We start from the raw sequence: 27,504 nt of genomic DNA on the forward strand, positions 1-27,504 counted from the left end.
TCAATTTTGTAGAGATGAGAATATAGGCTCGTGGGATGGCAATAAATTCTATGATTTTTTTCTAATAATTTGTTATCTTTTCCTCTTTCAGGTACCATGAGATTTGATCCTTCCCTGCCCTAAAAATGTATCATTCCCAGAAGGTAACTCCTCTGCACATACTTGCTTTTGATACAACTGAACTTTTTATTTTTATTTTTGCTAATGTCATTTCCAATTTGATGTATACACTATACTTCAAGGATTATAATATTAAAATAAAATGTGCTGGCTCCTTTATCCCAGAAGAAAACAGCTATTTGAAGAACACTAAAAATAAACTATTCACTTTGTCTGTTTATTATCTTTCCAGTTTCATTTTAAAAAATTATTGGGATATGATGACTTGTGTCTCATAGCAAATTTTATGTTAACTTGATTTTCCTCCATCATTTCTCAATGTTTTTATGAAGCAATACTGTTCATAAAATTTTGCAAATGCATTTATATTTTAAATCAGTGTTGTTTGGCTGCCATATTTCTCTGCTTTGTAACATTATGAATTTATTGACTGAGGCAGTTTCTAGGCTGTTCTGCTCTCCTCATTGTAGCAACTTCTTTACATAGATTAAACCTTCACAGTCCAGAAACTATATTTGTTTTTATTTGTGGCACAGAGTTCCCTTAAGTTGGTCAAATAAGAATTGTTTCAACTGCATGCCATATCTATGTTTATTCATTTTTATTCTAATTTACTACTGTCATCTATTTTTGTTTTCACAAGTTGCTACTAGATTCTCTATATATTATTATCTATCAATAAAAATGACTAATAAAATGGTAACCAGTTATTTCTTGTCTTTTAAGATATAATTCTGTTTTTCAATGATGTTATTTGGCACTTACCATATATTGCATGCATTCTTATTCTCTTCCTGAAAAATGTATTAATGATACATTATAGGGTGTAGGAAGTCTGGGGAGCTAACAAGCTCTGGGCATTTTTTGTTCTATGAATATGAGCCATATTTTCTTAATTATTTCCCCCTCATCTCTACAGTGTCTACTTTTTTATGATTCCCCCAAATATTACAGTATGTTGATTTAATTTGAAATATTTTATTAAGTTATTACTAGAATTTCTCTTTTCTCAATTTATAGTGCATAAATTGTAATGCTAGTCTTTCTGCTTAGGCTCATTATAAATATTATCATACAAGATGACCAAGAATTCCACAACATATTTACTTACTGCCTTTGGAATCTATGGGCATATAGTTCACAGTTTAATAGCTACAATTTACTTATACCTTCTTGTTTCATTTAAGAGAGAATGATTCCATTCCTCCAGGATTATAAAATTACTGCACAAGTATATTTAGAGTAGCAACTGCTGAGTTAATGTGTATAGAAGGTAAAAAAAATTCAACAGACTTAGGCCTCTTTTTCAATATCCTCTTAACAACAATGCAGAAGTAGGAAAAAACATGTAAGAGTGAGAGTTTTTTTTAATAAGTTTTCTTTGTTCAATGGATTGTCATAAGCTGAACAATGTTATCACCAAGAGGGCAGTCAATTGATGATGTATCTCTCCACATATTGGCAAGGTCTATGGAAGTATATACATAGTCAAATTCACTGACCACATCTGAAGCTTTTCCAGTATGACTGAACCTGTAGAATTTGTGGTAACCTGGAAATATTTCCATATCACTAATGGAGCATAAACATTGGCCTTGTGCACAACTTTTGTGTTATTATGCTGTAACTTTCAAGAAACTTGTAAAAAGAAGAATACTTCAAGAACTTTCTGGTTTTCCAGAGTCAACATGTGGCAACAGTGGGTAGACAGTACGGATTTTCATGGATGGAAAACTAAAAAAAAAACAAGTTAAATTTACTCATAAACCATTAATATTACTAAATATTTACATACCATCTTACTTTCTTGACAGTCAGCATGGTATAGTGTAAAGACTTATGTACAAGTCCTACTTCTGTACCATTCTTGCTGTTTGGCCCTGGGCAAGTGAATTACTTCTCAGTGTCACAAGAAATTTTCTAATACAACTATAAGTTGTAGAGCAAGTGCTGATCTGCATCAGTAAAGAGACTTTCCTCATCCTTATACTAAAGAAATCAAAGGCCCAGTATCTATTATTACCATTACATTCTTATCAGGTGCTATAGAACTACATTGTTATTTCTTGATTAAATTCTCTTCATTAAAGCAAAAAAATTTCACAGAATAATGCAGTGGGAAGGATATTAGATTTGTAGTCAAAAGATCTGATTCCAGGGCACTAGAAATAAAGAAAGTTACTCACCTCCTTGAGGAAATAAAGGAGTCAAGAAACAGAATGTATTTTTTTTAAAAATATGGCCATCGTTTTGCTTGATTGCACATATTTGTTACAAGAACTTTGGAAGAAGAAAATAAGGGCTTGTTAATTGGAAAAAAAATTTAGAAAATGACTCTTGGTTCTTCACTCTGCCTTGTAATAGCTACATACTAATAAATAGATTACTTAATCTTAGTGTGGTTTCATTACCTATATATTGGGGGAAATAATATTCTACCAAGACCTTCCAAGATTATAACAGTGCCTTTTAAATTAAAAGTTCTATAATATAAGAATTATGATTGAATAATCTAACATAAACACATTATATAAATCAGTGTCAAACAGTGAGAACAAAATTTGTGGCAGTTAGGGTCTAATATGAAATAATTTTTAAATGTTTTGTTTTTTCAATTATATGTAAAAACAATTTTTAACATTTTCAAAAAACTGAGTTCCAAAATCCCTCCTTTCCTTACCTACCCCCTCACTGAAAAGGCAAGCTATATGATATATTACACATGCAAAGTCATATAAAACATATTCCCATTTAGTCATATTGTGAAAGAAAACACAAACTCCAAAACAAAACCAAACTTCACAAAGGAAAAATAAAGTTTAAAAAAATGCTTTGATCTGCATTCCAAATCCTTTAATTCTTTCTCTGGAGATGGATAGCATTTTCATCACAATTTCTTCAGAACTGATTTAGATCATTGACCTACTGAAAACAGCTAAGTCATTCATAATCACTGAACATTGATCATTGAACCATATTGATGTTACTGTACAGTGTTCTCTTGGTTCTGCTCACTTCATTTTGCATCAGTTCATGAAAGTCTTTCCAGATTTTTCTGAAAGTATTCTATAATTATATTCCTTCACAATCATATACCACAACTTTAGTCATTCCCCAATAGATGGATATCCCCTTCCAATTATTTGCCACCATAACAAAAAGTGTTATAAATCTCTTTGTACATATAGATGCTTTTCCATTAATCTCTGAGAAAGACTCAAAGGAGTATCCAGTTATATAGCCCTTTGGGAACTGTTCCAAACTGCTCACCAGAATCAATGTTGGATCAGTTCACAACTTGACCAACAATGAGTAAGTTTCTCAATTTTCCCATATCCCAAATAACATGTCACTTTCCTTTTCTGTCATCATCAGTCAATCTGATAAGTAGGAGGTAGTATACTCAGAGGTGTTTTAATTTGCATTTCTCTAATCAATATTTTAGAAATTTTTCACATCAGCAAAGATAGCTTTGATTTCTTTATCTGAAAACTGCCTATTTATACCATTGCAATATCAATTGGGGGAATGACTTTCCATCTTATAAATTTGACTCAGTTGTCTATATATTTGAAAAATGAAGTCTTTATCAGAGAAACATGTAAAAAATTCTGTTTTCTGCTTTCCTTCTAATCTTGGTTACACTGGCTTTTGTTTGTGCAAATCCTTTTTAATTTAATTGAATCAAAATTATTCATTTTACAAACTTTAATATTTTCTCTTGTTTGGTTATAAATTTTTCCCTAATCTATAGATGTGACAGATAAACTATTCCATGCTCCTCAAATTTCCTTATATCACCCTTTATCTCTAAATCAAGTACTCTACTCTGCTAGTCACTTCCATTTTAGGGGTGAGTTCAACCCATTCAACATTCATTTATGATTACTAATTCCTTTTCTTCCTATTTCTTTTTCTTTTTCTTCCCTCTCTGTCCTTTCACATTACCTTCCTCAAGAGGATTTTGGTGGCACAGTGGATAGAGCACCGGCCCTGGAGTCGAGGACCTAAGTTCAAATCCGGCCTCAGACACTTAATAATTGCCTAGCTGTGTGACCCTGGGCAAGTCACTTAACCCCATTGCCTTAAAAATCAAATTTAAAGAAAAAAAAGTATTTTATTTCTGACTGCCTCCTTCAATCTGTCCTATTATTTTACAAGCTACCTTTTTTATATTTTTTGCAAGGCAATGGAGTTAAAGTGGCTTGCCCAAGGCCACACAGCTAGGTCATTACTAAGTGTGTGAGGCCGGATTTGAACCTGGGTACTCCTGACTCCAGGGCCGGTGCTCTATCCACTGTGCCACCTAGCCGCCCCTACCTTTTCTTTTGTTCCTCTTCCGTTCCCTTCCCTGAAGGGCAAGTCTATATCTAACTGAATGTGAATATTATTCCTTCTTTGAGATAATTCTAATGAAAGTAAGATTCAAGCATTGCCTACCCAGCCCCTGCCATCTTCCCTCTCTGTTAATAGCATTTTCTCACCTCTTTTAGGTGAGATAATTCACCCTATTTTACCTCTCCCTTCCCACTTCTCCCAGTTTATTCCTCTTTCTCACCTGCTTAATTCGGATTGGGAGGGGGGGATTTGGGTAGGGGGAGAATAACATTCCTATCATAGTCAATTTGTACCCTCTATTTATATTCCTTCTAATTGCCCCAATAATGATAAAGCTCTTAGGAGTAACAAGCATCACCTTTTCATGTAAATGTATGAAAATGTAAATGTAATATATGTAATGTAAATGCTTTAACCTTATTGAATCCCTTATAATTTCACTTCCCTGCTTATCTTTTTATACATCTCTTTCTTTTTTTCCCCTTGGTTAGAGTAGGATTTGAAAGGTAACAGAGAAACCCAAAGAACTTTCGCATTTTCCATTGCCGTGGAATTTCCTCCCGTGATCTCCTTTACAAATGGGCTCTGTGGCCTAGCGTCCCCTTTCCCCCAAGCCAGGTCACTGGTGATCATCCACCGCAGCCCTCTGCCTGACAGGGGCTGCTCGGGAGCTGCCACTAAGGTTTACATCATCACAAGAAGAACAAGCAACACATGGCAGCAATCCTGTGGAGTGGTTCACTTGTAGCAACCCATGATTACTATGGAAGGCATCTGGGTTCCACTTCCAGCAACAGCTCCTGTGGAAGTGCTGAGTACTCTGGGGAAGTGATCCCCCACCATCCAGGTCTTCCTAAATCAGACCCAGGTCACTGGTGGGCAAGTTTCTTCTTCGGAAAGTCGAATCATCCATTCATGACAACTGTATTGGAATCCCCAGAGAACTCAGGAACTTTCCAGGTTGCTCAAGGCACGATCAGCTGTGCCCTGGCTCAGGAGGCCATGAGGAAGCAGCATGTCAGTGAGCCCAGTAAAACCAGCACTGGGCCTTCTGCATGAGCAGCAGAACCCTCCTTGCTGCTCCCCAGGCTTCTGAAGTGTGCTAGGCATCAGAGCCCATTTCCCCCCTCCCCTCCCCATCCCCTTTCCTCTCCCACCTATTCCCTTAGAATAGACAGGCTGTTTCAGTGTAGAAATAGTTGCTATGTGTGTGTGTGGCTTTTTTAAAAAGGAAAACAAAAGCAAAACACCAAAAACCAAATAAAAGAAACCACTTTTTCTTTTAATACCTGAATCACCTATGTGCTTTCCAGCAGTCTCAGTAACTTCATTTACTTTATTCTCAACAGAAACTAAAAAACTTTGAGCAACCTTTAAAAAAAAAAAGGAAAGAAAGGTAATGGAGTAAGTAATTTGCCCGAGTCATATAGCTAGTATCAAGTGTCTGAGGCTGGATTAAACTCAGGCCCTCTGGACTCCAGAACCAGTACTCTATCCGGTGCCTCCTAGCTGCCCCCTTAATGCTTCTCTCAAGTTTTGTATTTCAAAGTCAAATTTTCTATTCAGCTATGGTCTTTTCATCAAGAATGCTTGAAAGTTCTCTATTTCATTAAATATCCACCCTCCCTACCCCCTGGAACGATTATAATTAGCTTGCTGGGCAGGTGAGTTTTGAATGTAATACTAGTTCCTTTGTCCTCTGGAACATTATATTCCAAATTCTTGATCCTGCTAAAATCTTGTTATCCTGACTATGACTCCATGATATATGAATTGTTTCTTTCTGGCTACTTATAATATTTTCTCCTTGACCTGGGACCTGGAGTTTGGAAATAATATTCTTGGGAGTTTTCATTTTATGGTTTCTTTCAGGAAGTTAGCAGGAAATGCTTCCAATTTTTGTTATACTCTGGTTCTAGGTTATTAGGTTATTTTTACTGAAAAATGAAATCTATGCTTTTTTTTTCCCTCTTTTTAAATCATAGCTTTCAGGTACTTCAATAATTCTTTTTTTTTGGCAAGGCAATGGGGTAAAGTGACTTGCCCAAGGTCACAAAGCTAGATAATTATTAAGTGTCTGAGGCCAGATTTGAACTCAGGTATTCCTGACTCCAGGGCTGGAGCTCTATCCACTGCACCACCTAGCTGCCCCTACTTCAATAATTCTTTTTTTAAAAATCTATTTATATTTACTTACTACCAATCACCTTTAAATTTTATTTATTTATTTTGAATTTACTTCAATAATTCTTAAATTATCTTTCCTTGATCTATTTTTTCAGGTCAGCTGTTTTTCCCAATGTAATAGTTCACATTTTCTACTTTAACAAATATTGCTTTTTATTATATTTTAATATCACATGGAGTCATTAGCTTCCACTTACTTGCCTGATTCTATATTTTAAAGAGTCCTTTTTTCTTCTTTGACTGCTAACATGTTTGTTCTATTTAGCCATTTCTGCTTTTTAAGGAGTTCTTCTCTTCAGTGGATTTCTGTGTTTCTTTTTCCATTTGGCCTATTCTGGTATTTTTTTTTTAGGTGTTATTTTCTTGGGGGGGGGAGGGGGGAGAAATGTTTCCTTTACCAAGTTGTTGATCCTTTTTTTTGATGATTTTCTCACATCAGTCATTTTGTTCCCCAATTTTTCTTTTATCTCTCTTGATTTTAAAAATCTTTTTTGAACTCTTCCAGGAATTCTTTTTGAGCATGGGATCAATTCATATTTTAATTAGATATTCTGGATGTAACTGTTTTAACAAAGTTTGTGTTTTTGCTCTTCCCTATCATCACAGCAAATTTCTATGATCAGGTTTTTTGTTATTGTTGTCATTTGCTTATTTTTATTGTTTTTATTTTATTTTTTAAATTTTATTTATTATTTATTGTTTATTTGATAATTTTCCCAGTTTAGTTCTTAACTTTTAATTTTATGTTAAAGTTGGCTCTGCTGGGGTGGCTAGTTGGTGCAGTGGATAGAGCACTGGCCTTGGAGGCAGGAATACTTGAGTTCAAATGTGGCATCAGATGCTTAATAATTACCTAGCTGTGTGGCCTTGGGCAAGCCACTTAACCCCATTGCCTTGAAAAAAAAATCTAAAAAAAAAAGTTGGCACTGCTCCTGGGGTGGGGGTGGGGCACTGCCCCAAACTTTAGTTTTTACATGCTACTGTTTTTCAGAGCTAATTATGAGAAGTTTGTGTTTTGCAAATTTTTAGTTCCTCCAAGGTGATATGAACAAAGGACAGGTGTTGTCACTGTACACACTGGATTGTGTTCTGATTTGTGGGCATTCTTTTTCACCCTGGAACTCTGCCTCCTGCTACTGCTCTTCCTCACCAGGCCTAGGACTGTGACCCAGAACTGTGTTTGATTACTGTAACAGAACACTACTCCCAGTACACAGGATCACCTGTAATTTTCTTGTGACTCATTATCTGATGCCCTTATCATCTATGTGCTGAAAGCTCTGGAAACTGCTGCTGCCAATTTAGTTGTCCCTAAGGTCTGCTGTTAACTTGCTGGGTTCAACCCATGCTGGTGCAGTCCATTTGGGAGTGTGGTTCCAGTCTCAACTCAGTGAAACAAACCTTTCCTGCAGACCTTCTAAGTTGTATTGGACTGGTAAATTGTTTCATGCCATCCTTCTGTTGATTCAGAATTTGTTTTGGGGTGGGGGGCAGAGCCAAGATGGCAACAAGAACAGATCGTGTCTTAGAGGCTCTTTCTCATAAAACTCATAAACTAAGGACTCTAACTAAACTTTCGAGAGACAGAACCCACAGAGGGACCCAGTGAGGCAGTTCTCATACTCAAGGTAACCTGGAAAAGAGCAGAAAGGCTCTGCTCCCTGAGGAGAGCGAAAGAACTTCAGCCTCCTGGAGACAGCCCCAGGGCGCTGGGAATGGGAGCACCATGCATAAATTGGGGGAACAGCAGGGGGACCTCTGCCAGAGTTAGCACGAGAACCCAGCCCTCAGGGCACACTGAGAGCAGCCTGGCCAAGGCAGTCCAGATCCAGGAACAGAAGCAGGAGGAGCCCCCAGGGCATGAGCCCATTGAACCTAGGAAGGGGAGTAAAGAGAGACTGCTGAGCTCTGTCCTGTGTCTCTGGAACAGGACTCTGGGGCTCTGACCACATTCAGATCCTGATCGCAATCTAGGCCAACCCATAGAACAGCAGGGCCCCCCCACCTCAGCCCCATGGCAGAGGGGGGGCACATATGGTCATTCACAGACCAGGATGGAGGACAGAGCCTCACACACTGAGACCCCTGTGGGAGTGTCCCAAAAGCTCAGGAAGCACCCCCAAAACCACACTCAGGATTGGAAAATGAGCAAGCAGAGAAACAAGAGGAACACCATTGAGAAATATTTTGCTTATGAGCCCAAGAAGGATCAAAACACAGTCTGAAGATGAGGAAGCACAAGCTCCTGTGTCTAAAGACTCCAAAAAAACAGAAATTGGGCTCAGGCTATGACAGAGTTCAAAAAAGACTTTGAAAAGCAAATGAGGGGGATGGCTAGGTGGTGCAGTGGATAAAGCACTGACCCTGGAGTCCGGAGTACCTGGGTTCAAATCCGGTCTCAGACACTTAATAATTACCTAGCTGTGTGGCCTTGGGCCCCAAATTAGGGAGATAGAAGAAAACTGGGAAAAGAAAAGAGAGAGATGCAGGAAAAACATGAAAATGAAGTCAGCAGCCTAGTCAAGGTAATCCCAAAAAAATGCTGAAGAAAATACCATGCTAAAAACCAGCTTAGGTCAAATGCATAAAACAGTTCAAAAAGTTACTGAGGAGAAGAATGCTTTAAAAAGCAAAATTGGCCAGAAGGAAAAAGAGGTAAGAAAGCTCTCTGAAGAGAACAAATCCTTCAGACAAAGAATGAACTCAGGGAGATTGATGAAGTTACGAGAAACCAGGACTTAATACTTCAAAACCAAAAAAGTTAAAAATTAGAAGAAAATGTGAAACATCTCATTGAAAAAACAACTGATATGGAAAACAGACTTAGGAAAGATAATTTAAAAATTATTGGAATAACTGAAAGCCATGATCAGGAAAAGAGCCTTGACATCATTTTCAAAGAATTACTACAGGAAAATTGCCCTGATATTCTAGAAGCAGAGGGCAAAATAGAAATGGAGAGAATCCACCGACCCCCCTCCGAGAAAGAGATCCCCAAAAACCAACCCCTAGGAATATTATAGCCAAATTCCAGAACTCCCAAGTCAAAGAGAAAATATTACAAGCAGCCAGAAGGACACAGTTCAAATATCATGGAGCTGCAGTCAGGATCACACAGGACTTAGCAGCAACTGCATTGGAAGGTTTGATCTTCAAATACAGGACTCAGGTGAAGCATAGAGAGTAGAGGAGAAGGGGAAAATATGAGGGACTTAATGAGGATGAACTGCATGTATTCCTGTATTGAAAAATGGCACTAATAATACTTATATGAACCTTCTCAGTTAATAGAGCAGGTAGAGGGAGCTTTTATAGTTGAAGCACAGGAGAAAGCTGAATTTGAAGATAAAATATGGTGTAAAAATGGAGTCAATAGAAAACAGGGAAATGTAATGGGAGAAAGAAAAAGGAGAGGGGGAATAGGCCAAGATATTTCATATAGGGGCAGCTAGGTAGTGTAGTGGATAAAGCACCGGCCCTGGAGTCAGGAGTACCTGGGTTCAAATCTGGTCTCAGACACGTAATAATTACCTAGCTGTGTGGCCTTGGGCAAGCCACTTAATCCCATTTACTTACAAAAACCTAAAAAAAAAATATTTCATATAATAAGATTTTTCTTTATTACAATGAGCTATTGCAATGATATGGAAGGGGGGGAAGGCAAGGGGGGAATGAGGGAATCTTTGCTCTCATCAGAGGTGGCTAGGAGAGGAAACAGCATATATACTCAATGGGGTATAGGCATCTAGAGTAAGAAGGAGAGGCAGGGGACAGGGGGAAGGGGAGGATGTGAGTGATGGAGGAGAGCATGGACCATGGGGGGATAGTGGTCAGATATAACACATTTTCTTTTTTTACTTCTTGCAAGGGGCTGGGATTGGAAGGCCTGTCCGGGACCATAGGACCAGGTGGATGCTGGGCCTAAGAGGTGGTATGGGGGCTCAGGGCCTCTTGGCCCCAGAGCTGGGGATCTGTCTGCTGCATCACTCAGCAACCCTACAGCAGAGTCAGAGTGAAAGGAGAAAGAAAATATAGTACATGGTAGTGGAGAAATACGAAAGGTGGGAGTTGCGATCAACAATGGCAACGGTGGGAAAATATGGAAGTAACTTTTATCATGGACTTATCATAAAGAATGTGATCCACCCATGACAGAGTTGGTGGTGTTGGAATACAGACTCAAGCATATTTTTTATTGTTATTATTTGGGGGGGGGGTACAGGGCAAATGGGGCTGGGTGGCCTGCCTGGGGCTGCATAGCAGGATGATTGTTGGGAGTCTGAGGCCGGATTTGGACCTGGGTGCTCCTGGCTCAAGGGCCAATGTTCTGTCCGCCACCCAGCCACCCCTACTATTATTACTTTTTTTTTATTTTGGGTCTTTTTTTCCTTTTTTTTGGTTTTTTGCAGGGCAGTGGAGTTTGGGTGGCTTGCATGTCACATGGCTGGGTGATTGTTGGGTGTACGGGGCCAGATGTGGGCTCAGGTGCTCATGGCTCCAGGGCTGGTGCTCCGTCCATTGCGCCACCTGGCCATATGTACAATTATTACTATTATTTTTTTTAATTTTAATTTTTTTTCTCTCCCCTTTACTTTATCGCTCAAGCAAGTCTATATTTATGGGGGGTTATTTCATTTACTCTTAAATAAGAATATTTTATTAATGTATAAAAAACATTATTTGTACAAAATGAGAATAAATATTAAATTTTTAAAAAAAGAATTTTTTGGAGGCATGTTTTACATTGTTTGGAAGGGAATTTGGAAGAACTCAGGCAAGGCTCTTGCTTTACTCCAATCTTGGCTCTTCCCCAAAAATAATTTTATTCGTGAAAGAAAATACAAATAAGCTTCCTCAAAGGAAAAATATGTAAGTTATTCCTGAAATATAAATAACTCTGGTGGGTCCAAACAGATAATATTGAGTTTAATCAATAAATACTTAATTAAGAATCAACTCTTTAAAAAAAACCACTTATGTTAAGTGCCATAGAGGAAATTAGCAATCTATTTTATGGCCCTGTCCTTGAATCCATAACATTAAATATTATGAGAGTTGCAAATGTACACTGGGATCTCATAAGGGTTTTTTGAGTTCCAAGTTAATGACATACTACTGTATTTAAATAAGCTAGTGGGGTCCTAGGCTGCATGAACAGAAGTATCATTTCAGTGTTCAGATTGTAATAGCACTGCATTCTATATCATAAAATACACTGTGCAGTTCTGGATGCCATATTTTAGGAAGAAAACACACTGGAATATAGCTAGAAGGTAGAAAGACTGGAAGCAATATCAAATGAACAATAGTTGAAGAAAATTATTATTTTTTTGAGCAAAAGTAGTCAAAAAACCCATTTATCTCTTGTTTAGCCAAACTCCTCAAGGTTTCAAATAGAGTAAGTGATTCCTCACATGGTATTCTTATTCACTGGAGGGCACCACCAGCTATCATTTATGCATGCTCAACATCAGTGACATTCTAACATTTCACTTTATTCTTTAAGTTGCAAATGGTGAAGATATTAGAAATCAGGACTAAACCTTTTATTTGAAGAACTTCATATAGAAGATCAGACTTATCTGCATTTCTTTAAAGGACAGAATAAAAGATAAAAGGATAGAAGTTAAAGAGAGGAAGATTTTTTTAAGTAGAAAAGGAAAAGAAAAACTTCCTAAGAATAAGAGCTATCTCTGCCACAAGAGTCAATGAATTAACTCAATCAATGGACATCTTTGAGTTTTTAAGTAGGAAATGGATTATCATTTCTTGTGAAAGTAAGGGGGGGGCTAGGTGGCGCAGTAGATAAAGCACTGGCCCTGGAGTCAGGAGTACCTGGGTTCAAATCCGGTCTCAGACACTTAATAATTACCTAGCTGTGTGGCCTTGGGCAAACCACTTAACTCTATTTGCCTTGCAAAAATATAAAAAAAAGAAAAAAAAAGTAAGAGAGGGAATTCATCCAATTGGACTAATCGTTTCAGGTTCCTTTCAATTGAATAATTATATAATTCTTCAATCTAAGTGGAAAAATAAAAAGATCTGAAAAAAGTTAAAATAAAAAATTAACAATGAAAAGTTATGAGTTAAAACAATAGGTTAAATTCTAAAGTCATATAAGAATTCAGTAAATGTTACAAAAATATATACATGTTCTGATTTTAGAAATGAAAAGGTCATAGTAAGTTCATAAGACTTTATGGATGAAGAATGATTTGATTGTAATCTTGAAGAACATAGAATATGTCCTATAATTTCCTTAGATTCAAATTACAACTATATTCTTGGCATAGTATACTATAGACTATTTAATCTACTGGAGGTTTCCACAAATTTATTGTGCATTTAATGATTAATGATCATAATTAAAACTCTAAAAATCTGTAAAATCTAAAAGTAGTTTCTGATTTAAAGAAGAATGCATGTTTAATTTTACTGTTAAGAATATTTTATTTTATGTTAATTGCCTGAAAATTAATTGTGAATAGAGTGTAAGCCCTTTCAATTCAATTAAATAGAATTTATGAAATGTCTAACTGTATACAAAGTACTATGGTAGGTATTGAAGATATAAAGATAAAATAGGACAGTCTTTTTCATAGAACTAATACTCTAAATGGGCAGGATAAGGGGAGAGCTAAAGTGCAAAGTAAATTTTAAGAGGAAGTATTACTTTTATCTTGAGAGATCCAAAAAGATTTCATGTATGAGGTAGTACATGAGTTGGGACTGGAAGCTCAACTTCTTTAAATTCTGCTGGTAGAATTCAACAGGGAGAAATGGGGGAAGTAATGGAATCCATTAAAAGAATGGGGAAAACATGAACAAAAGCAAGGAGATGGGAAAGGGCAAGATAAAAGTAGATGATAGTAAATAGGTAAAGGGGGTCGGTCTATGGTATGATAAAAGGAGTTATGTGATAAGACTTGAGAGATAAGCTGAAGTCAGAATGTAGCAGGCCTTGTATGCTAGGTTAAAGAGTTTGTACTTTATTCAACTACTACTGAACTATTGTTCTTAACTGTACTTTATTCAACCACTAAAGGTTTCTGAGTAAAGAAGTGAAGAAATCTAAGCAGTAGGGCAGCTAGGTGGCACAGTGGATAGAACACTGGTCCTGGAGTCAAAAGGACCCAAGGAAAATTGCTAAAACTACCTAGGTGTTTTGTTCAGTTTTAATTTTTTTGTGTGTGTGTTTTTTGCAAGGTAATAGGGTTAAGTGATTTGCCCAAGGTTATACAGCTAGGTAATTATTAAAGTGTCTGAGGCCGGATCTGAACTCAGGTCCTCCTGACTCCAGGGTCGGTACTCTATCCACTGTACCACCTAGCCACCCCTTTTGTTTTGTTTTTTAAACAAAATGATATTAAAACAAATGTGGACTTCAGAAAACGTTCTTCAGAGGAATGTAGGACAAAAACTATACTGAATTGAGAATTGACATAGTGGAAAGATAGCTGAATTCAGAGTTTGAAAACCCTGGCTTTGTTTCTTAGTCTGATACTTAACAGACAACTTGCCATGTGACCACAGGCCCTCAAACTACAATTGTCTTACTTATTAATGGAACAGGATACCTGCCTTATCTACCTCATACTGCATTCTTCAAGGGAAGGGTATTTAATAAATCTTAAAGGGAAAAAGAAATATGAGTTATTATTATTATTATTATTATTATTATTATTATTATTAACACTTTGATGGATCAGTAGTTTCATTGAGGCAATTCAGTATTACTGTGGATCAAGCATTAGGCTTGGGTAGGAAGACCTGAATTCAAATCCAGTTCAACTGTAAAATGGAAATAACAACAGCACATGCCTCACAGGGTTGTTCTAAAGACCAAAAAAAGATAAAATCTATAAAGGATTTAGCACAAGGCCTGGCACCCTGGCATCTTGTCTTCCCTTCACTGAGGCAGGCATGCTATCTACTGAGACTGCAACCCCACATTTTCTCTTTCTGTTAAATTCTAATTCTAATTCATGTTCATACACAAATCTTTCACAGAGGATCAGTATCACATGATGGAAATATTCCTCTTTTTTTAATATTATAAGGGTATATATATATATATATATATATATATATACACACACACACACATACATACACATATACATATAGATTAAAAGAATAATAGTACCCATGTCAGTAGTAGGGAAGTTAGGAAGAGACAAGGTTGAGGGGGAAAGTTCAGTTTTGGACAAGTTGAGTTTGAGATGTCTACTAAACATCTATTTCAAGGTGTTCAAAAAAGCAACTAAAGATGCAAGACTAGACATCAAATAGATAAGGCAGGACTATATAGGTCTGAGAACATCAGCATAGATAACTGAATCCATGGAAGTTAATGAGATCACCAGGTGTCACATAACTATACAATAAAAGGCAAAGGGAATGGAAAGATCACATAAATCTAAAAGCTGTTTTGCATTTTGAATTTATTTATGATTTACTGTTAATTACTGAAACTTACTCAAACATCATTCTAGAAACAAAAAATGACAATAAGTCAGTAATGCTGAAAGTAGTGAGTAAAGAATACATTATAATCATAAAGTATTTGGAAGAAGGATGTAAGAAATATATTAAAAAATAGTCTCTCGGGGCAGCTAAGTTGCGAGATGTGGACAGAGCACTGGCCCTGGAGTCAGGAGTACCTGAGTTCAAATCCGGCCTCAGACACTTAATAATTACCTAGCTGTGTGGCCTTGGGCAAGCCACTTAACCCCATTGCCTTGTAAAAACCTTAAAAAAAATAGTCTCTCCTCAAAGATTTTTACATTTTAAGTGTAAAGATAAAACTCTAGTTCAAAACCATTAGGAAATACTTGAAAGTAATGTTCAAACAAATGTAGATGAATGCAGTACAAACTAAAAGTATCTGAGTGCTGAGAAGAGAATATATAGTTGAATTTATCTAGGTAAGACTTCTAAAACTATTTTGCTAACTTGTTAAAAACAAACACTTGGTGATATTTACAATACCTTTCCTATTGTTGCAAAGTAGTAATAAGAAAAATCAACAGGCACAGTGACTATGCTTAACTACAGATGTCTCTTCCTATACCCACAGATCATCACTTTGGTACTGGACAAGTGATATGTTTCATTAATAGCTGTCTATTCCTTGATCTGAATTCTGATTCTGTTTTCCTTTATATTATTGTAGTCTTTATGTAAACTGTTCTTAATACTGTTTATTTCATACTGACGACAATGGTGATGATGATGTTTGTCCTTCATTTTCGAAGATCATAACATCACTAAGATGATGCCATGACAAGCACATGAACTGGATTTGAGTGATGGGGTGTTGTGCTAAGTTACTAGCCTCAATTTCCCCTCCAGAGCCATCTAGATCTAGTGACCAGATAAGAATCAGTATGACTGGAAATGATCCTGGATGTGAAGCAATCAGAATTAAGTGACTTGTCCAAGGTCACACAGTCTCATGTGTTTGAGGCTGGATCCCAACTGCCATTTTCCTAACTCCAAGACCAGTGCTGTTCCCACTGTGCCATCTACTTGCCCTTATTTCATACCACATTAATTCAAACAATTCCTCAAATTTCTCCAAATTTCTCCCATTCATCATTTTTCAATACATAGAAACAATCTATTACAATTTATATATTACAAATTGTTATTTTCTAATCTATGGAAATCTATTTGCTTTCAGGTGTTGCTACCAAAACAAATACTACTATGAGTATGTTTGTATATATCTTTCCTCCATTTCTGATATCCTCTTCATTTGTGCTCAGTATTGGAACAAATGAGCTAAAAGATATGAATAATTTGAAAATGTGACTACAGTGTTCTAGCAGAGTTCCAAATTGTTTTCAGAATGCTTAGATAATTAAAACAACTGTAGTAAGAATAAATTGGTGTGTCTTCCCATAGCTCTACCAATATGTTTTATTATCTTGGTTATTCTGCTGGGCATGAAATGAAACCTCAAAGTTGTTTCAATTTGCATTTCTAACACTTTTATGTCATTGTTGATAGCCTGTGGCCTTCCTCTGAAGGCTGGCTATATTTACTCTTCGACCCCCTTATATTCTGAGGAATTCCTCTTTACATATTTACATCAATTCTCTTAGATCTACAACTTTTATCTGAAATTTGGTGTTGTTTTTTTCTCCCACCAATTGATAGTTGGTCATTGAATTATAGTTTATTAGAGATGTATTCTGTACCAGGCACTGTGCTAAACTTTGAGGGTTCAAGTTAAAAAAAAAACCAAACTCACACATTACTTGTCCTTAAGAAGTTTATTTTCTAATAAGGGGAAAAAGGAAGTACTCTAGGCTTGGGAACAGCCTGTGTAAGAAGGCATAAAATCAGGAAGTAGTGTGCCCTACAAGAAAAACACTAAGAAGGTCAGTGTTGCTTGATTAAAGTACATGGAAGGGAGCAAAGTATAAGAAGAGAGGAAAGGTAATAAGGAACAAAGAATAAAAGTGGCTTTAAAAGGAAACAAGGTTTGGTTTTCAGTCTCAGAAGTGAAGGAGTCACTGAAGTTTCCTGACTAGGAGAGTGACATGGGTCAGATATATATTTGAAGATCACTTTGGCAGCTGAGAGTAAAATGGACTAAAGTGGGAAGAGACTCATCTAATTAGACCAATTTATTATTAAAAAGCATTTTTATCTTAATCAAATCATCTTCTACTTTTGTAATTTTTTTCTATCATTTCTTTCATTATGTATTTGCCCCCCCAAATCATATAACTGAAAGGCAAATGTCTCCTTCCTTTCTCCTTCAGTTTTTTTTTTAATGAAATGATGTTTTACATTGTTAATAGAGCTTACTTTAAAATATGTTGTATGGTAATACCTCCTTTTGCCAAGCAAATCAACCTAGTTTTTCCTTAAAAGGTATTGAGTCCAATCTTAAAACTTGGTTCATTTGGGTGACTAAAAAAGTCAGACTGGTGGCATTACTTCCAGGTTATTTAAGTATAAAACAGCTACGAGGAGTTTCACGCAGTTCTCTTAGATGGTTGGTTGGCAGATTAGTTAGTTAGTCAAAGGAATATCACTTAACTGAATCAACTCAAGGTATCCTCAATGCTTATTCTTGTTGAATATTCTCCTCCTGATACAGTTAGGTAATTCTCCTTTTGTAAATTGTTGATTAACCTGTAAGTGTTCCATTTTGTTCCAATACTGAACCTAAACTACCCAGGGACTAAACTGAATCAAGCTCAAGCCAGAATAGGTAAGAAGTTGATCTAAACCTAATTAAAAGTGAATCTTAAGTATGGTTTTTGAAGAAGGAAATATGGTAGAAACATGGAGAACAGTGAGTAACTAAAGAGGAAGATTTTTTTAAAAATACGGTGTTCAACATTCTCTCTGATCCTTAAATTAAGTTAAATTAGCTAGTTTATTTTAAGAATTGGTGTAACTGGAGCCCAGGACTTAAAGGAAGCAAGTATATGTTAAAGACTTAGTTGAGGTTGCAAAGCATAATGGAAGTTTTGCTGGATGTGAAACCCTAGGATGTAGGAACAAATCATGGCAATTTATTACCTATATAATGTTCATCAAGTCTAATGGAATAAAAGTCCCTAAATTTTTGATGAACTGATAAAAATCTGTTAACACCAAGACCAATATTTCATTGTCCTTCTTGCAGGACTCAACATTCATTTACTGAATCATCAATGCAAGATCTCACTGCTAGTCATACTTACCAGCCTATGTTCCAAATAGCTAATACCTGAGAATAGACTAATATATTCAGTAATAGCAATGGTAGAATCAAATAGTAACTTCTGCTATTTTACTTTCCTCTCTTCAGACCAGTTTGACTAAAGTTTCCTAGATATTTGATGATGAGAAGCAAAAGGAAGAGAGTAGCAAAGGAAAGAGGAGGGTTACAGAAAGGAAGAAGGGGAGAGAAAAATGAGATCAAGAAGAAAAGGAAAAGAGTGGAAGATGTGTTTTAATTGTTATTATTTATTTCTTATTCCTGCCATGTTCTTTTAATCCTGTTTCCTTTTCTCTACCCTAATATACATGTCTTTCCAAATATCTTTGAAGATGTCATATTTAATATTAGTTTAGATGGATTTTGGAAGTCCAGATATATAAAACTTGTCAGCACCTATATTGAAGGAGTTAAACCAAATCAGTTAAACCAAAATCAAGTTGGTAAGGACCTGAAAAGCCTTCCGTAATCACATGAACTCAATTCTCCACATATTTTCTTTTTAAACATATAAAATGATTTATAATGAAGAAGTTTAATTATTCAGAAGACTATTAGCTCAAAATGCTACTGTTTTACCAATTAAATGGAATTTTAAAAGTAAAGAAAATAAAGAAAATAATAAAAATAGACCTTTTTTACAATTTAGGTGGGAATTTTTATTAACTCCTGAGTTTCATGTGTGTATATACTGTGTGTGTGTATATATATATATATATATATATATATATATATATATATATATATACATACTCTATATATAAAAATACACATGAATATATTATATGTAAAAATATGCATAGGCTACTTTTTGCTTTTTCTTTTTAACACCAGAACTTAGCATAATTAATACTTGTTGACTGAGTATGGGCTAGAAATAACATTGGTTATAGAATCAAAGGACTCTTATATAGTCAAAAGAAAGAAGTTCAACCCACAACTATTACTACCAGCTGGATGACTTTGGACAAGCCACTTACTAACTTAGACATTGTTTCCTCTTAGGTACCTTTCCATTTAAATCTATGATCCTGCCTTATCCCACACTCTTATCCTGAAAGGATTCTCTTCTCCATGTAAGTTCCCTCAACACATTGGTCTTCCCCCTTTTTGTTGCCCATATTTCTATCATTTGTTTTACATATGTGTGTATACACACACACACACACATACACACACCCGGGAAGAACTACATAATCTTAATCTTCATAGTTTTGTCTAAGCCCTAAAATTCTATACCAATACACACACATAGCCTATAACATGTATTTTAAATCAATGAAGTGTGGTAATGCCTTCTTAATTACCAAAAAGGTCTATTGTAGCAACTTCTTAAAACATCCAATACCTTAAAATGAAAACCCAACATACAAATAATTATCTGTTCTCCACCTTGTGAAAATCAAAACTCCTACATAATAATATATAAGAATTTTAAATATTGAAAGCAAGTGTAAAGATGTATACATAATTTCCATACACAGCAGGTAGTAAACCACAAGAATAAAAAATGACACAGTTACTTTCCTTAAAAGAGATAGACAATAAAGAACTGTTATACAAAGTTAGAGTACTACAGGTCTACACATTAAAGACGTTGTGGCTATTAACAGTTTAAACCTTCACTGTATTTGGCTAATTGGTACACAGGACTTATAAGCTTTCAACAGATAAAACATTCCAGTTCAGTTCTCCAGCAGTGTCATTTGTTCATGTATTCCAAGCAAGAACAAAGGGGGAAAATACTGCTTTAATTGTTTAAGTACCACTGATAAAGGAGATGGATGAATACTTTAGGGGAAAGATCTTTTGTTCCTTTTTTATTTTAATACAGGAGAATAATTCTCTATTTCAAGAGCCAAAGGTTTCTTGGTTTTTGGTCTAAATGTAAAATCTTATTTTCTTTTGCTAGTTTTAGCAGTTACTCTATAAAATATGTGTAAAAATGTTTATGAACATCTATACATACATATATATTCATTTCTTTATTTGATTTTTTAAAGTTTGTAGATAATTCATTTTATATAGTGTGGTAAGAAGCAATTTGAGTACATTTTTATTACCACTTTCTGAGAAACTATGGTAATGAGCAATCTCCTCATAATTGCTATTTAGAAAAAAGTATGATAAATCAAAATTTATTTTTATAGATATTTAAAAGGTGTACATTAATGATAAATGCTCTATTTTCAAAATAACAGCAGAAATGATGGTAAAAAAAATTAAACCATTCAAATAATTTGTTAATCTTGCTTTATGTAGGCTGAGCAACATTTTTAAAGGATTCATTCATAAAAATGGGTCATTTAAAAAAATCAAATTTATTAACTCATCATAGACATGGTTACAAAATTCTCTTGCCCTAAATTGTTCTTATTCCAAGGAATTGTCCCTCTCTATTGGACCGAATTAAAGTAGGGCTGTGAGGTTTCACTCACCTTTTTTTAAAAAAATAGATAACGTATGCTATAAAAAAACTACCAGACTTAAAACGATCATTTTAGTCCAAATTTTCAGCACAAATTTAAATTTGTAATGAATATTATTTGTTCTTTCATTTGTACTATCTCATTTCTGAACATACATATATTTGTAGGCTGGAAAAACTTCAGGAATAATTTTTTCTACATTTAGTAGAAGTTTTTAAAGAGAAAAAAAAGCCTGCTAAACTGCCACCATGGTAGGCTCTCCAAGGCTGCTATTCTTTGATGTAAAATGAAATACTACTTAGTGAATAAAACATAAAAAACTCCTGTCTCCCCTTCAAAGAGACATATCCTTTGACCCAGTGCTCCAGACTAAAGCCTTGACATTTTTGCACAAGAATGCTGCGTGAGGAAAGTCCAGACAAAACAGACACTTGAGATGCGAGGAGGTTGTATAAGCCCAATCGCAGCAGACACTCCCCCTTCCAATAATCTACCAGAGATAGCGCTACCATACACCAAAAGAAAACTGACCCTTATTAAAAAAAAATCCAATAGTCAAAGCAAATTTAAGTCATTAAATTTGGTCTATAATCTTTTCCCAGTCACCTCTTTTAAAACCCATTATTTGAGTTTGTGTACTTTTAAAAATTGGTTATTAACTTTTAGGATCTGCTATATTCAAAAGCAACATAAGCATACTTATACAAAAAGTAAAACAATTTTACTATTATTTTGAAAGCCTGTTAAAATCAGGAACTTTTATAAAAGCTTTCTAAGGAATAGGACAAGCATTTCTTTATTAGAACTATTAGTGAAAAAAAAACTTTTCTGATGTTAGATAACTTGTTGCCTGCAGACATTCTTCTGAAAAGCTATTATTACTCAGTCAGTTGAGCTCACTATTTGTTACTTGCTTAACCTAATAGCAATTATTTCTTGGGGAAAAAAAAGCAAGTAGCAGCAAGAAGCAAAGTCTAAAGAGATACATTATTTTAATTAAAAAGGATCTAGGAACTATGAAACAAAGTACAACAATTAGTAGCAATACAACTAGGAATTACACTTCAAATCTACCTCCTAAAAACATTTTTAAGAAGGGTTACATTGCTTAAAATAATATTGAACAGCATAATAGAGAGTAAAACAATACCCCCCCAACTCTTTAAATAAAAAATAAAATAAATTACTAAAACCAAGAAAACACTGGACTGTTTTAAATAAAATGTTTTGTATTAAAACTGCATGTATAAAATTAGCTTTTCTACACTCCATAGATGTCTTTTAATTTAAATAAGTGATGCTTACTATCATTAGGAACTTAGAAAATACTGACAACTAGAAACCCATTATACCCTATAATATAGGTGTTTAACCAGAATATCAGCAACATAAAAATTTTAAATTAAGTAATATGTTAAAATTAAATCAATGACTTGATATATTGTTAATTCATTAAAAGCAAAATGGTAGCTTTCTAATAGTCTTTCGGTAGAATTTTAAAATTTTCCTTGTAATAAAAATCTTTTACCAGCAAGTAAAATATAAAGCAAATGTGATAATGAAACATTTTAAAATGAGACAAGACTGCTGAAAATCATAAATGCACCCTTTGTCTCTCTGACTTATCAACAACCTTAATTTTTTGAAAAAACAATACTACAAATAAATAGATGCCTTAACATTCAAATGAATGAAAAAAAAAGTAAAATCCTTAGACTTAGATATTCATTAAAGGTACTGGAAGAAAGGAGATGGGGCACGGAAAACACAAAACATAAAGTGCAAAGGCTTTGGCACCCGTTTCACTTCCATATTCTGACTGCTTCCTACAACAAAAGTTAAGAGCCACAAAAAGAATACTTTAAATGATATTTTTTAATACCCAAGAGAAGTATTACATGTAGCTGTATGGGCTACAAAACAATTTTAAAATCATGTTCCCAAATAAGCATTAAGTTTATAATCTTTATAACATAAAGACTTTAGGGAAGAATTACTAATGTTGTTTATGTACCTCAAGTGTGGGAACAGAAGTCTGGCAAAGAAGTCATTAATACAAGTGTATGTTTCCTGAGGATTGATGTTTTATGCATGCTAGGTACTTCTTTATGCTTTTAAAAAGCCAGAAAATGAACTGTCATCAAATATCTCATACACAGTAACTAAAAAAAAAAAAATTCCCCTGAAAAAGAACTCTGCCTTTTGTTGAGGAGAGAAAATGTCATTCTATTAAGCACTAATCTTCCTTTTAGATAAGAGGAGAAATATCATTTGATCCTGCTAAGTTTTCTGTCTGGTTTCCAGCTTCCTAGAAGAAGAAGAAAAATACCATTCCATCTTGGAGTCAGTCTCTTTCCTTTGAGGTAAAGCAAAAAACATGCTATTCCATAGAGTCGAGCTTTCTGCCTCCTGCTGGAAAAAGAGAAACTCCATTCTTCTCATCCTCTCTTTTCAGGGATGAAGAGAAAAGTCATTTTTATCTCTGATCTGGTCAAGAAGGCATTGGAAATAATATCACAAAACTGTGATGACTTGATCCCTTAAAAATGTATGTTACACAAGTTCAGCACCTTTCTAATTAACTCACTATTCCACTCACTACAGAATGGAAAAATCTACAAAATCTTTTTTTCTTCCTTAAACTTCCCATGTTCCCCACCTCTACATCTCTCATCAAAGAAGCTTAATTAAATATTTTACTAAAAAATTAAGGCTATTAGCCAAGGGTTCTCTCTTTTCCTATCCTCATCTCACATCATCTAGATGCCTTCTGACCCTATCTCTTCTACCTCTGGTCTCACATAATGAGGTGGTCCTTCTCCCTACCCAGTATAAAAATGATCCCCAATTTGTCTTCTCCAGTGGTTTGCCCTGTCATCTTCATGCTAATATTCAATTGTACACTGTATACTGGTTGCTCCCCCATCCTCTACAAATACGGTCATGTATGTCTCACTCTCATTAAAAAATTTCATTTGATCCATTCATCCCTGCTACCTATCACCTCATATCTTCTGCCTTTTGTGCTAAGATCCTTCAGAAGGCTATGTACAATTGATTTCTCTGTGTTAATCCTTTTCTCTCACTCTCTTAACTTCATGAAGTTTGCATTCTGCTCCTGCCAAATCAATCTAATGACTTTTCTTCAATTCTTATACATCCAGACCTCTGTGTAGCATCTAATATTGTCACTTATCCTCTTCTTCTCCACAATCTCTTCCTGCTTTGTATTTTTTTTTTTGAAAAACTTCTGAGTTCTCATTTTGCCTATCTGAGCATCCTTCTCAGGTTCCTCTCCTGGAATTTCATCCAGGTAAGGCCTATTAGTCATGGACATACAACAAGGTTCTGCCCTGGGTCTTCTCTTTTCCCTCAATATTACTTTATGATTTCATAAGCTCTCAGAAATTCAATTAACATCCTCTAAGCTGATGACTCTCAAATCTACAGGGACAGTTAGGTAGTACAGTGGATAGAGCACCAGGCCTGGAATCAGGAAGACTCATCTTCCTGAGTTCAAATCCCTCAGATATTTTCTAGCTCTGTGACCTTGTTTGCCTCAGTTTCTACATCTGGCCAAAAAAGTAAAACTGCTTAATTTGGAGATCCATTATGGAAATCTGTAAGTAGAGGTTGGACAATCATCACCTGCCAGGTATATTAGAGTAGGAATTCTTTACTCATTCTTTCCGTTTTTGAGATACTATAAATAATTTTCTTATGTAACCATAGAATTTAGAATTAGAAAGGTTTGTAAGGAATTTGTAGTCTGAGGGTTCTTACTAGCATAAAGCATATGAACTTGCTTTTGTTTTTTTTAATTTAATAATTATTTCAATATAATAGCCTTCCTTTGAGATCCTACATGTTTTATCTTATGAGTTCAAAAACATTTTTCCTGAAAGGTTTTTTAGGGCTTCAATATTGCCAAAGGGGTATATGGCAGGAAAAAAAAAATTCCTGACCTAATAGAATGCCATCACTTCACAACTGGGAAAAATAATGTTGATAATTTACAATATTTATATTTATTAACCTGAACTGACATAAAGGTAAAAACCAAACAGAAACATAAAAATAAATTAAGATTAATTTAGAGTCATGCTTCATGCAAATAGAAAGGTATGATAGCTATTTAAGATATGTATACAGGAAATAAAAACTGCTATGAAATGATGACTTCTCCAAAATATTTTTAAAAATTCTCCCACAGAACATGCTATTAATTAGGATGAAAAATTTTAAATGTTTTATTGAGCCTCAGAAAGCAAGAGAAACATACTATATACAACATATATTCAATAACTTTATTTGTTAAATTTAATATAATTTATATTTACAATACTTGTGAAAGGGAGAGAAATAGTACCATCCCAAAGTTTATAAACTAAATACAGCAAATTTAAGCCACATAACCTGGGACACAAGAACATTACAGACCAAAACACAACTGGCATTTGCCTCCATAAATCTTGAATTATTTGTAATTCTAAGAACAAATCAAAAGCTATATCTGACTCCCGAATGATCACTATTTTATATAAATTAACATAGGATCATAATGTATGTAAAATTAAAATTTCTACATTTTAATGTATATATATAATTATAATTGATCATTTAAAAATTTATTTAAACTAATAAACTAATAAAAATCTAATAAATAATAATAATAAATAAACTAATAAAAATTTAAACTAATAAAAATCAAGCATATAAGGACTGAACTCAAGTTACAATTTTCAGAAGGCTTAAGACACAATACCAAGAAGATCCTAAGTATTCATTATTAAAATGTTAAATGTAAAAGTACATTTTGTTATGTTTCAGAAACCTTTATATATGTGAATGTATTCTTCAAGCATTCTGTTTTAAATATTTTAGGTACCTTTTCCTGTCCAAAGGCAAGCAATATAAGGCTGAAGAACAAACAGAAGAAGAGTAATCAAGAAACACTCCCGTGTATTCTATAATAGTAATTCAAAAATACAATGAAAAGCAGGTTTATGCTATGACACATTTTCACCAGAAGTCTTGGAAGCTTTACAAAAATTATGCCATTGTAGAATATAAGCATAAATATCAGGTTGCATCTAAAGTAACGGACCACACATTGAAAAATTTTATAAGAGATTGTTGCCAAAATTCTAATCTGCTACTGATTAACAGAAGAATGTTGTGCATTTGTTTCTAGTTGTAATCTAACCTTCATGCATATGCAGAAATGAGGTATGTGTACAGTAACAATAACTTTTCATGGTTCTTTAAACTTCATTTCTTTAGAAAAAAGAAAACAATACATTTGATTTTTTGAAGTATTGGCAAATACATTGCAATTCCATTAAATGGAAGTATAAACTAGGGAATTAAAAAATGGTACATTTATAAAGCAAAAACAAAATCAATTACTCATTGCAACTTGACCACAATATAACCACTATGATCCAGCCTTTTCATAATTTCAAATTTGTTGCTTAATATTTGTGTACATGACTATGTGTTTTAAATCATAGATCATCTTCCTGTGGCTTACTAATGTTTCTGTTTAAAGCATACTACAAATCTGGAAGTTAAAATTTATACTTCTTTCCTCAAGAAGTACAAAATACCATCCTGAATACCTATTGTGCAAAAATAACCTAAAGGCAGAATCACAACAGTATGTTGTTAAAAAAAAAAAAAACTTACCAATTTTTCATCAACTGTGATGAGTTGCGTGTCTTGAGCTTGGTTTTTTGCCAGCCACCATGTGGAAGTGCTCAGTGACCTGCAGTGTAAGACTTGAAGTTAAAAAATGATTCATGCAATGAGAAAATAGAGGCAGACAAATCTTACATAAACAAGTTACTTTAACAATATCCGTCTTGTAAAAAAAAAAAATGAAAGAGGGAGAGATGAGGGCACAAAAATCCTTTTTCTCCCCAATTAGTTCTGTCTGCTGAGTTTTTGGCAGGCTCCCACTTAACAGTTCACAACAGGCTGAACTTTATGTCAGCCTACAGGCTCTGTGTCACACAGACTGCCAGTGGCAAGGACTGTACTGCTCTATGTGAATATACAGTAGCCAGTTTGTCACGAACAGACAGAAAACACAAAGCTGAAGCAACTATTCTAGAACTCTGATCCCTAAATGATACCATCAGAAGGAAAAAATCTTAAGTATATTCTTAATATTGTAAAATACAATTGTATAATTTAATAATGGATAGTAAAACTGAAAAACCACTTCATCATTATTAAAAAACAAAGATAATCCAACTAGGTATGATCTTCACAATTATTTTAATCTCACAATTACTTTACTTTAGTTCAAAAATTCAAGTGTTAAAAATTCAGGAAGATAAAACTTACCAACAAATGAAATTGACATAAGAATGTGTATTATTCAAACAAAAACAATTATTTAATATAACTCCTGACCCTAAACAAATGATATACTTGTAAAATGTTAAATGACTCATTATCAATTTCTATCAATGAGGGAAAATTTTCAACATTTAAAAAAATAATCTAGCTCTTATATATTTATACTCTTCTTCAAAAAAAAGTTTTTAAAACTAAGACTTCTAATATAAAGTACACCTTAAAAAATTTATACACTTTATAGTTTCTATTAGTGAAGTGCTATGGATATTTGGCTAGTGACAGTTAATTTCTAATACTATTTCCCAGACCCTCTTAATTCTGGTGCCTCGTATTTATGCT

General features: G+C 34.5%; 1 protein-coding gene across 1 annotated transcript in view; it reads right to left on the minus strand.

The window, feature by feature from the left end:
• Window positions 1–27,504, minus strand: part of NDUFS4 (NADH:ubiquinone oxidoreductase subunit S4) — a 127,361-nt gene that overhangs the window by 55,616 nt on the left and 44,241 nt on the right. Inside the window, exon 2 of the mRNA XM_074204154.1 lies at window positions 26,488–26,566. Within this exon, the coding sequence (XP_074060255.1) occupies window positions 26,488–26,566 (79 nt within the window). The remainder of the gene's footprint in view (window positions 1–26,487; window positions 26,567–27,504) is intronic.

The sequence above is a fragment of the Macrotis lagotis genome, chromosome X (genome assembly GCF_037893015.1).
Source record: "Macrotis lagotis isolate mMagLag1 chromosome X, bilby.v1.9.chrom.fasta, whole genome shotgun sequence".
Classification (NCBI taxonomy): domain Eukaryota; kingdom Metazoa; phylum Chordata; class Mammalia; order Peramelemorphia; family Peramelidae; genus Macrotis; species Macrotis lagotis.